The sequence below is a fragment of the Xyrauchen texanus genome, chromosome 8 (genome assembly GCF_025860055.1).
Source record: "Xyrauchen texanus isolate HMW12.3.18 chromosome 8, RBS_HiC_50CHRs, whole genome shotgun sequence".
In the NCBI taxonomy this organism is placed as follows: domain Eukaryota; kingdom Metazoa; phylum Chordata; class Actinopteri; order Cypriniformes; family Catostomidae; genus Xyrauchen; species Xyrauchen texanus.
Window position 1 is genome coordinate 29,124,354 of NC_068283.1, and position 12,701 is coordinate 29,137,054.

At 37.5% G+C, this 12,701-nt stretch overlaps 1 protein-coding gene across 6 annotated transcripts in view; it reads left to right on the forward strand.

The window, feature by feature from the left end:
- Positions 1 to 12,701, forward strand: part of LOC127647278 (RNA binding protein fox-1 homolog 1) — a 425,943-nt gene that overhangs the window by 37,842 nt on the left and 375,400 nt on the right. For 4 of the 6 annotated variants that reach the window (XM_052131433.1, XM_052131435.1, XM_052131437.1 and 1 more), the window contains exon 2: positions 7,774 to 7,821. The exons of the other annotated variants lie outside the window; for them this stretch is intronic. In XM_052131433.1, the coding sequence (XP_051987393.1) occupies positions 7,774 to 7,821 (48 nt within the window). The remainder of the gene's footprint in view (positions 1 to 7,773; positions 7,822 to 12,701) is intronic. 6 annotated transcript variants of the gene reach the window in all.

Below are 12,701 nucleotides of genomic sequence, written 5' to 3' on the forward strand. Positions count from 1 at the left end.
CAGAAACTGTAGTTTTTCATTCCAGTTAGGTGTTCTGCTGACTCCTTTACAATTGGTAACCGGTCACTATTAAATTAAATAATGGTTAATAACATCCTTTGTTATGAGAGTACTCTGCACTAAGGGTGTGTGATATACCAGTTGCAGTGTTATCAGATCTCTCAATTAAAAAAAGGGACCTGGTCTGTCAAAACAAGCTCATAATAAGCAATATTCTTTATTTTTTATTTCCCCACGAGGGGGAATTATCAGCATAGAAATAATAACGTAAAGTATACGTAAAATAACATATTTTTAATAAATGTTTATTTTATATTAAATATATCCCCTAACATATTTAAAATATAAAAAAAATACATCTTACCATCTAAAATCAATTATTTGTGAAAATCTTGCTTGTGCGTGTTTGGACTAAACATAATCTTATGTGGGCTGAATAATTATATTTGAATGATTTGTTTTAATTACAGATCTGCTTTTCAGTCAGAACCTGACAGTATCAAATCCAATGGTGGATTTAGGCATGGGCGACATGGGCATCTTGCTGGGAGGTGGCATGAGGTGGCAGTGGCGTGTTTTGTCTGTGTGCTATAAACCACAATTATTTTATTAATAAAACACTCACAGTGGCTACAATTTCCCCGGAAGTGATTAAATTCACAATTTGGATGGAAACATTGCTAGTATTTGCTTTCATTGTATGAAAAATAACATGCAATTAAAGTAAATGGTGACTGAGGCTAACATTCTGCTGAATTTCTCCTTTAGACTTTCAAGTAGAAATAAAGTCATACAGGTTTGGAATGACATGAAGGTCATTAAATGATGACACAATTTTTGTTTTTGGTAACTATCCTGAGGAACAAGGAACCATTCAATTCCCTACGCTTCCTGTAACTAATCCTGAAATTATTTTGTAGGCGTTAGTATAGTAGACAGAAGAATGCTGATGTTCTTACTATTGCTATGACTGTTGCTACCACCATTTACCATTGTTTAACAGTCATTAGAGCTCCTGCTTGTCTTCTGCTTGTCCCGTTTCTGTGACTTTTATTTGTTCTGCCTTGGTTATCTTTTTTTAATCTCCCCTGTCACTTTTATCCCTGTGGAGAAGTGAGCAGGTTTCCAGATAAAGGCATGTTTCGTTTTTCAGACGAGGAGGGCGAAAATAACCCGTCTGCATTGTGATGCATATCACAGATGCATTTGAGGCGTGATTTGTGTTCAAATGCAGACGTGTGCTTATTGCTTGTGGCTCAAAATGCATTATTTAGTTCTTCAAAACTCACGCCGTCTGGGTGTTCGTGTTGAAACCGACATTTACAACCTTCCTCAGAGTTTTTAGCCGTTGGTTGCTTTATAAAGCGAACTTAAAGTGATGCTATATAGATCAGTTTAAGGAAAGTATCAAAATGATTGAGGATTAGGTGCATGTTATGTCAAATTTGAATTGTTGTTGAATTCCTGATTCTGATGGTTTGACATATACAATACTGTATATTAAGAATATACTCTAGGGTTAATATGTTTATTAATCCTCTGATGCATGGTGTCCACTAAAGATTTTTAAAAGCTATTTTTAAAGGGGTAGTATGCCCAATATATCTGTAGTAATTTACTCATCCTCATGTTGTTCCAATATATGACTTTCATTCTTCCATGGAACACAATATATTTTAACGAAGATCTCGCTCAATTCAGTTAACAATTCAGGGTGTGATGTTACATTAAACCACCATGGGCAATTTATTCATGAATAACGAATGAACAAAAATTCAACTTGACGAAGAAAGCTTTTAAATACTGTGAAAATCTGGAATGTTTACTTCTGTCCTTCATTCTACTGAAAATAGAGGAATGATTGTATTCTTGTTCTGAAGCAAAAAAGAAGATTGAAGATATTATATTTTTCCTCTTTTTTTTTATAATCCTTGAATAAGAGCGTTAATTTTCTGTAACTGCATGGGTATGAAATAGTTCCATGTTTATAGGCCACATTTAAAGTATATATAATTTTGCCAAATTATTTCAAAGTGCCATGTAGCCCATTACTGCCTAGACTGCTACTATAGCAAAGAATAAGACAGCCACAAACAATTTTTGCAGTATTTATTCTGAAATAATAACAATAATAATTCCTTACATTTATATAGCACTTTTCTAGGCACTTAAAGCACTTTACATAGTATAAGGGAAATCTCCTCAACCACCACCAGTGTGCAGCATCCACCTGGATGATGCGACAGCATCCATGGAGTGCCAGAACTCCCACTACACACTAGCTATTGGTGGAGAAGAGAGTAGAGTGATGTAGCCAATTCAGGGATGGAGATTGGGACCATGATCGATAAGGGCCAATGGGAGGAATTTGGCCAGGACACCAGGGTTTTACCCCCACTCTTTACGAGAAGTGCCCTGGGATGACTTGAAAATGACTCGTAATATCTATGGAAAGCAAGAATGTAAAGGAATGCAGTTAGGTGTTGCCATGATTTCTCACAGAATTTAGAAATTCAGCAAAATAAGTGTCTATAATATTTCCTTAACTGGCTCCCGCCCCTTGTCAACAAAGACATCTTTCTGCTAGTCTTGACCATAACCTGACATTCTTGAAAACAAAAACAGGCAGCTTGCTTCTCATTCATCCTGTTCTTCTCCCTGATGAACTACAGACTGTTTTGTTAATGACAGCAGAGCAGTCTAGGTTGGAGACTTTAATGTGTCATTTTGATGATAAAGGTGGTTAAACAATCATCCGTTATTTCATTTGATGGAAAGCCGATGAACAAACACTGGGCATTTTCTCATTATGTGATATGAATTGACTGAGAGCCGAGAGGAGGTGTGGATCAGCCAAGGGGAGTGAGTACTTTCTTTGTTATCACTGCCATCTCCCGGTCCGTAGTGATCACTTTTAGACTGAGCTCTCTTCTTTGTCCTCTGTAAGGCTGAGCAGGAGAGAAAGAAAGCAAAGAAGGTATGAGTAGTGATATTCAACATATCCTTGAAAGCAGTACAAATGTAGAACTGCCTGTTAAAGCGGATGTGTGTTTTTTATTAGCGTTACAATTCTTTGTTGTATTCCAGCTTAATGTGCAGAAGTCAACCATAAGTAAGACATTTGAATGCTGATTTTACCTAAGTGTAACATTGTGACCCTGTGGTGGTGCTACATAAAACATTCCTCTGTTTGTTTGAATGGCCCGTCCAGCCCGACCCATTAACATTTACTTGACCAATGTCCTAAGTTTGGGATGGTAGTATCTGTTAGTACAACCAATGAAAGACAGGTGTTTCTTTTGGAATCCGTTTGAAAACCTTGATTGTTGTTTCAATTCTGTTTGGTGATGCTAGTGGCACAGAAATGACACACTTTTAAATAGTCTTTGAGTAATTTTCCGAATTTGAGTAATTCTGTTACACTATGGGGTAATGAGGCTGCAAAAAAAAGTACCATGTTATTGCCTTTGTCATTTATATTATTATTAATTATTTATTTTTTTACCTTTTGTAATACTGTAATTTTATTGGACATATAATATAGTAATATTGTAGTTTTCTTTGAACTACCTTTTAATCATAACATGTAAACATCATGGTGCATGATTATGGTAATCATTCAGTATCAAAGTACTACAATATTACAATCTGGTACCATCATTGTACACCACAGCACTTTTTTAAAAGGTGTTTTAATGATATACAGTACATGCTTGACCTTTGCCATTTGTCATTTTCTGAGTGGGCCTTCATTAATGATAGTATGTTCAGACAATCAGTTAACCCAAACAATTACATTTACACTGGAAACAAAATAATAAAAATGTTGTGATTTAAAATATTACCGTAATTTCTGGACTATAAGCCGCAACTTTTTTCCCACGCTTTGAACCTCGCGGGTTATACAATGACGCGGCTAATATATGGATTTTTCCCGCTTTCAAATTTTATTAAAAAAAAAAAAAACATTCTGTGATGTGCTCAGTTTTTGGCGGCATGAAGCTTTCATTAGACCAATGAAATTGCCGAACGGGTTAAGGTCAAAACAACTTTTTTTGTTTACTGTATAGATTAAATCGAGCGCGCTCAAACTTCCCATCATTCTGATTACGGTGGTCATTTTGTCACCCTCACCATGGCAAAGACATGGTGAAACGCATATGATGCTGCTTTCAAGTTGAAGGCGATTGATCTGGCTGTTGGAGAAGGAAATAGAGCTGCTGCACGGGAGCTTGGTCGATGATAAGACATTGGAAACAGCAGCGTGAGGAATTGACTCAGTGCAAAAAGACAACTAAATCTGAGGCTATTCAACTCCGACACCGAAGGAGATGACTTCAGTTGTTTCAGTGCACAGGACGAGGAAGATAGTGACCAATGACTTTCTTGGTAGGCTACTGTTTACTGCAAATGTTTTATTACAAGCCGTGTGTGGCAGCGGGGGCGTGGTCAAGCGCCCGTCCGGGAGAGAAAAGCTGTAAGGGCGCTTACACCTGCGCTAAATTATGTCTAACACCGGTGTCTAATTTCAAGTGTGACAGTTTTCAGCAGGGCACTTGACGTTCCAGGTAAGGCTTTTAATGGCCACAGCAATGTTTACAATCAATTTTATAAAGTTTCTCAATTCTTCTATGCGCCAACACTAGACTGACGTGTGTCACTCTCTCAGTTCTGTGGCTGCTGCCTTTTTATGCCGCTCTCCCCATGCTTACTGAAATTAGACACCGGTGTTAGACATAATTTAGCTCAGGTGTAAGCGCCCTTACCGCTTTTCTCTCCCGGACGGGCGCTTGACCACGCCCCCGCTGCCACACCGTGTTTCGTTAAAGCCTATTTATTTTTGTTACAAGCCGTGTTTCGTTAAAGCCTGAGTAAAGTTAATTTGTTTCAATGTACCAGTAGGCACCTGCGGCTTATAGACAGGTGCGGCTTATTTATGTTCAAAATAATATTTTATTTAAAAATCAGTGGGTGCAGCTTATATTCAGGTGCGCTCAATAGTCCGGAAATTACGGTAGGTCAATTCTACATTTGTACTCCATTCAGAAATGTAAAAATTTATGCTCTAGCTTGTAAGTAAATAGTATTTATGATTTTTTGTTATCTTTACAATGCATTATCATGTATCAGTTCTAAAGTAGAAAACCTTGTCATATTTATTCACTTATTTGAGTAAATTTCACAGGTAAATAAGTCAATTTTGCTCCGGGTTGAATTGTTTCACTATTTGCACCATTTGTTTACATCATTTTTATTGTTGATTGCTTTTGTTTTATTATTGAGTACCTTCTTGTTTTGTGAAGTCTGAAGTTCATTTTCTACTCAAAATTACTTTAGATCCGTTGTTACCGTCATCATGTTTTGTGCACCACGTGTCGAGTTCTCCATGCGCAGCTCTGAATCGTGTTCCTATTGCATGTAATGCAAGGTGATGTGTTCTAATAGACTTAATAGCATTCAGTAGGCTTCCCTGTGGAAGGCTTCCATGTGTCATGTGGCAGAGAAAGAATTTAAGAAAAATTTACTTAAGGCAGAGTATTTCAAAGTAAACATTCATTGAGAATTATAACTTAAGCCACCAAGAATTGTGTGTAGCCTTTACTTTAAAATATGATCTGTTAAATTTACTTGCAATATCTGCATGAAAATTGTTTCTTATGTTTTTTTAGTAAACCCCACTCAGACACTTTTATCCAAATCTCTAGGAAATCAGCACTGTCAGGTTCATATTTAAAGCAAAATCTGCATAGAAGAAAAGTGATTAAAGTTTTTCTTTGCTGCACAGAGTTCCATAATCTAATTATTTGGGCTGGAATTATGTGGAGAGATTTGTGGTCCAATGAGTGTTAGCTGAGCACAAACAAAACAGCTCTGGTGTAGTCATCAGTGCTGTGTCTTTAAAACACTTCACTCCATCTGTTTTCAACAAGTTGATTGATTAAAAGGAAAACAGTTCTGTTTTATGAAAATTAGTCAACAATTAATTCACATGTTATCCATATGTTATGCATTTTAGCCTCTGTTGTGAAACCCACCCTGGCAAAGCAGTTATTGACACTCACCATTTGGGTGCACAATGTCAGCTTTCCTCCAACCACATGTTTGATTTCAACATTGGAATTGTGGAAATGGAGAGCATCAAAGCTGCTCTCTCCTGTATTTGCATAGTGTTTAAGCTGGTTCGAATCACAAAGACAGGGCAGTAAAACGGAGTGAAATTACTGCTTGCTGAGTTGAAGTGGAAAGAATGTCAGGATGTTAATGGCGTGGTTTGTAATGCAGTGCCAGTTGATATTCCAGCATGCTCAAGCAGGTTACACATGTTAACAGCTGAGCTCTTGCTGCCTGAGCTGTTTGCAATAACATTGCTAACAAACATGTGCTCGTTAGTAGTGTCGGGGTCAGAGAGGTCCTCATTGGATTTCAGCACAAGTGAAACTTTCTGCTGCGAAAGCTGGATGTGGGGATTGATCACGATGGTTGACTAGTCATCCATGAACCAACCAGTCGATTAGTAACATTCTCTTTCACGTAATGTTTTTTTTTTGTATTTCTTTATCTAAATATACAAAACAATCTCACTCCCAAGGCGCCAAAAACTGACGCTTGTGCAAGAGCTCACCATGTCAATCTACCGATGCCAAAAGCACCCTCTGGCGTCAGTTTCCGACGCATTCGGCGTCCGGGAAACCTTTGGCATCAACTGACTGAGGCGATGGGCATTTTAATTTTAGCATCATTTAATTATACATTGGGGTACAATTTTGTCATTGTTATATATGCTGGGGGGTATGATTTTAATTTCATTTGAAATCAGCAACATTTATTCACAATGGTTAATATTTAATCTGTTGTTTATCTTTCTATTTAATCTGTCTGTACACATCCTGTACTGCTGAAGTGACCCGTTTCATTCCGAGTGTATTCCCAGTCTTACAATCACTTTATGTAAAGAGCAAACCTAAATGTACGTTTTTAGTCATCGATCACAGTCACCCGGCGTCCACCGTAAAACATCTTGCAAGTTTTTGCCGCCTCAAATGTAATGACACGGGTTATGAGACTGTAATTATGTCATTGGCTCTCGCATGTCTTGAGACCCATTGTGACAAGCTTTACATTTTTTAATTGGCTCTCACGTGTTGTGACCTGTTGTGATGAGCTCAAGATCTGTTGTATGAATTTTTTTGAATGAGACGTACCGGTAGAATCAGGATGACAGTTCCTTCGTGAAGGGGGCATATTTTCACTGATTAAAATCTTCAGTTTCACTCTGCTATGCACACAGTTGTATGGTTTGGAGTATTATTATAGTGAACATCTTTAACAATTCTTCAGGGACTTGCACTGTTTTTGGAGCGACCACTCCCTCTGCATTTTTTTAGACAATGTGATATGTTAAAAGTAATTCAATTAATAAAAAGAAAAACATGGATCTGCCTCTGCATTCTGTGCTCAGTCTAGCTGTCATATAAATATGCTCTAATAAATGTGTCCAATCAGGTTTAGGTGAACCCAAAACCAACCTAATTACACAGGGCTTTCTTAAGATCAGTTTGTCGACTAGCCGTTGTCTGGCCAATTTTGAAAATGTGTAATTTTGCACATCCCTACTAAGGTATTATAAATCATTCATGTTTTTCTTAATTTATCTGTTTATTAATGTGCTTAAAAATGCAATCAGAAAGTCTGTAGGGGAAAAAAAAATGCCAGCCTTTTGCCAACATGAGACAGATATTCAGTTTGACTAATGCCCACCTGCCTCTTTTTCAGGAACCAAAAGCTCAGAGTAGCAGCTGCTTAAATAAGGACGTCAGCACAGTGAGTAAAAGATAGATGCTGTACCTTTGTGTGTTCATTTCCTTTAATCTCTGCAGCTTGCTGCTGTGGATGAAACACCAAGAGGACTGGAAGTGCTTGATAGACTGTAGACCTCCCAAAACCTGACAGGGAAGAGTGTTTGGCAGAACATTTTGAAATCTTGCCCAAAGCGCAACTGAAGCTGGGAAATAGATTTTTTGTTGTTGTTGTTTTTGTTGTTGTTGTGAATGGAAATAATGTCTGTCAGGCATTACATCTCATGTTTTAACAACAACAGAATTGCATTCAAGCCACCTTTTAATATAGCCAGATCCAGATTGAATTCTACATTCTATATCTGTGTTGTACATAAAAAATCCTGTTAAATTTTACAGTAAAAACTGGCAGCTAAAAAAAAAGAAAATGCAGTTGCAACCTATTTGGCATTACTGGAAGACATTTTAGTTAACTATATTTTAAGGTTTTTAACCATAAAAGGATAGTTCACAAAGAAGAAAAAATATATATTTTTTAAATGTATCTACTGTATCTTCATGTTGTTCCAAAACTGATTTTCTGTCTTTCATAGAACACAATAGGTTATTGTCCATACACTTAAGTGAACGTGACTGAGGCTGTCAGTCCCTATCATTCTGCCAAACATCTCCTTTTGTGTTCAGAAGAATTTTAGTTTTACAGTATTACATGTTTTTTCTCATTAAATCTAATATATTTTCACACTGATGGCAACTTACAGATAACCAATTTACAGGTTTTTATTGTTGCATTTTTACTGTCTTTTTCTGTTAAAATTGCTAGTTTATTTTTTTTGTAAACCTCTGGATGCTATGGATTTTCATTTTTGGTGGTGGTGTTAAATTGCGTTACTATCTTTAAGGCAATAAAGCATTGAGCGCTCTTGAATCTTGACAGGATTTGCTTGGAAGGGATGAGGGGATGTAAATTGAGAGGTAGTTTTTGGTGCAGAAAATCTTTTGCTCAGCCAAGATGGAGTAAACATGTGATGGGAGCTGCGAGTCTCCAAGCTCAGCTCCAGTTCAAAGGAGATGTGAAGACATGCCAATATTGACTGAATGTTGACTATTTAACATTTTAGTCCACTGAGGTTTAAGTTGTCTTTAAGCTGATAACAAAGCTGATTGAATGAGTGAAAAGGTGTGTTGTTATGCTGCATTCTCTTCTATTTACTCCTAGTCAGTAGCCATCTGTGACTGACTTTGGACTATGGAGGAACCAGACTATCAGGGCAAAAATTCCTAAAAGGTCATGAACATTGATGGATCAGGCATACATACATATTGCTTATGCTTAAAGGGATAGTTCATGCTAAAATTGTCATAATTTACTCACCATAATGACCAAAGTATACTATGGTTAAATATGAACACTAGGAGTATGCATACAGGATAAGTGTCACAAGGTGACAACACTCACAGTTGAGCTGATGTTTTCACAAAGACGCGCTAGAATAACATGTAATCGGCACTAAACATCAAGAGATGAAGTTGGAAATAACAACAGGGAATGCGGCACATTGAGAGTGCATGTGTGAGGAGGTCAGGATTTATACCAGCATTTGTATAATTATTGCCTGAAAGAATATAAAGACATTTTATGGGTCTAAACTTAAGAGATATTGTACAGTATCTCATAGAATTCGTAGCGCACATAAGCCAACCGCTTGTGTGTTTGCGCATAGTCAAATTAAGTATAATTTAAAAGACTAGCATTCAACTGTATGCAGATGCTAAATGTTTGTGTAAAAAATGAAGTATACTCTGGCCTTTATGCTGTTCCAAACCTGTATTCTGTGGAACACAAAATAAGTTATTTAGCAGAATGTCTTCCATACAATGAAAGTGAAAGGTGACATGGCTTAAAAGAAGGCAAAATGTTTAATGAACAATGATGAAAATGTTGGTCTATTCCTCACGCAAGACTGTCATATAGCTTCAGATGGCTTGGAAATAGTGCACAAGTTGTATGGACTACTTTTATGGTGTCTCTTTGTCTTTTTTTGAGCTTGACTGAACATTCCCCATCTACTTTCATTGCAATGCAAACTGCAGCTTAGACATTCTGACATCTCCTTTTTTGCTCCATAAAAGAAAGAAAATGATATGAGTTTCTAATAACATTACAGTGAGAAAATGCTCATAGCTGTTTCATTTTTGGGTGAACTGTCCCTTTAAACAACAATGTCCTTGAATGCGTATTCCAGTGTTGCAAAGGCAGTTGCATTGACAGTGCTTGTCAGATACAGTCTCTTTGTGCCATTGTTTCAGTGGTCCTTCCCAACATGGATTTATAAATGTTGAGACATTTTGTTGGCCTTTGTAATTAATTAATGCTGCAGATAATGCTCATACAAAGGTAATTAAATGAGAAAGACAAATTTTGGCACTCAGGTTATGCTTTGTTATTAAATATAATCTCCATTTGTGTCTATATTGAGGGGACTTTCCCGAAATGCGTTTCAATCCCTCAATAGCACCCTCAAAGTGAGCTTTTGTACAAACATGGATGCTTTTAAAATAGTATGAGAAAGTATGGTTGCAGCATACATACAAACACAAAATATAAAATGTTCCAAACTGCATAGCTTTAAAGACCTGAGGTATGTTGGTATTATGGGAGCATACCTCGCCTCTGACCGATTCATCCTGTTGCTGGTTGAGAGGCACCAGAGGGAACTGCATGAAAAGTGATTATGCTGATGTGTCTTGGAGCTTCATATTTCATATCCTGCAGATCAATAAGACACAAGGCAATACGTTTCTCTGAAAATGTTGCCTTGGAGTCCGCATGGGGGCTGCTGACCATACTGACCTACAAACACAGCTGGATCAGAACTCTAGGACCTGAGTGAATGTGATATGCCCGAAACCACTAAGCAATTTGTGCCATTTGTCATTTTTAGTTTCATACTTGGTATTATTTTCCTTTTTTGTGTTTGGACACCCTTTTAAAATACTTTCATGTAGTTCAGCTTTAAAAGGATTTAGTTGTTGACCTCCGACACTGGTATCCATTACAGTAATCAATAGCGAGAGGATAAGCAAGTCACTTACACTTGGTGTTGAATGCTGGTGGAATATCACTTACAAGGTTTAGGGTTTCAAAACACTGCCGTCTCCTCTGTTGCAGCAGTTTGTGATCTTTACATAGTGTGGGTTGCACTAAAGGGCGTCATTGCTACTGTGCCATGCACTTGACTTGCATGTTTGTTCTGGAAAAACCTAATGGAGATTTCTGTTATATCCTATGTTGTTTCTTTCATTTTTTTACTGCATAATAATAGATAGATAGATAGATAGATAGATAGATAGATAGATAGATAGTATGTAGGATGATAAACAGACAGACAGACAGACAGACAAATGGTAGGTAGGTAGACAGACAGACAGATAGACACAACCATTTTGTATGTGTAACTGTATATCACATCCACCTCCGACATGTACATAATAATGATAATAATAATGATAATAATAATTGTACTCCTGCATTCTTTGCACTCTGATCACTGCACTATTTGTCAACATGTCTATATTGTTTTTGTTCATAGTGTGTATATTTGTGTTGTCTACACTGTAGCCTGTGTCTGATTTTATTTTATTATTGTGTTATTGTATTTTTGTATGAGTAAGCACATCGTGAGCAATGTACAATCCTGAGTCAAATTCCTCGTATGTGGACATATACCTGGCAATAAAGCTGATTCTGATTCTGATTACAGACACAAGGCAGATAGGCAAATAATGTTCAGAAGTTGTTCACAACAGCTGGATTAAGTGCTTCAGAAGAAGATGAAAGAGGCACATTTGAAGTGTCAGCTAGACATCAGAGTAGACCTGGGAGAATAGTTAAACTGCCTTTATTTTACCAAGAGCCCCTCTTTCTCTCTCTCTCTCTCTCTCTCTCTCTATGGGGGGGGGGTTAGAGAGGGAGTGTCTATCAGGAGAAGCTGTGTTAGAGAGCAGAGGAAGTGTTGGAGGAAAGAGAGGGAGAGCGATGCTGTTGTCTTTGAACTTGATAGCTCGACTTCAAGGTGGTACGCAGTGAATCCTGATGGTGTCAGTGCCACTCTGGATAAAGGAAATCAGGGCAGCCCAGTTATTTATTTACAGTCTTTTTTGCATTTCTATAGCTGTTTCTCTACAGATGCCAAAAGGGATGAGAGTCCATTAGAATAGAGGAAGTCCTAGTAGTTATTCGAGAAAAAATAGGCAGAGAGAGGCATTTTTTTAACAGCCTGAAGAGCAGCAGAGTTCAGCTTGACTATCAGCATGTCTCTTCATAGCTCCATACACCATCAGGTGGCACTATAGGATCAATTTGAAAGCAGCTCCTGCCGTTCTCTGTGGAAGGACTGCGAGAGTCAGCACGCTAGAGAAACCGTCAAGAACAGATAAATGATAAAACCCATAAGCGCTCTGCAACACAGAAAACTATGTTCACTCTATTCATGTGCTTTTTGATCCAGCAAGGTCTTGCCTCGTGGATTACTGTCGCTCTTTAGAAAACACCTTTATTTTCCCCCTTTAAGAATTACTGGTATGGTTGCAGATACAGGATGAAACTGTTTTTATCTTGTCAATTTAATTTATATTATGATGTGTTTTAATATTTTATATAGATAGATAGATACACACTTTTGTTTTAAAGAGACTTGCCCTACTCTGTTTTTGCTTTTAGCCTGCACTACCCTTCCTTTACACCCACAAATACACATTCAGGCCATAAATCCACTCCATGTATACATAATGCAGGAGCTGCAACACTGCGCAAGAGGCCTGTGAGAGGAGCTCTCATCTAAGGCAGGTCCAATCTGAACAGCAAACATGCACACTCTTCAACTCGCTCTCTTCTAAAAGTGA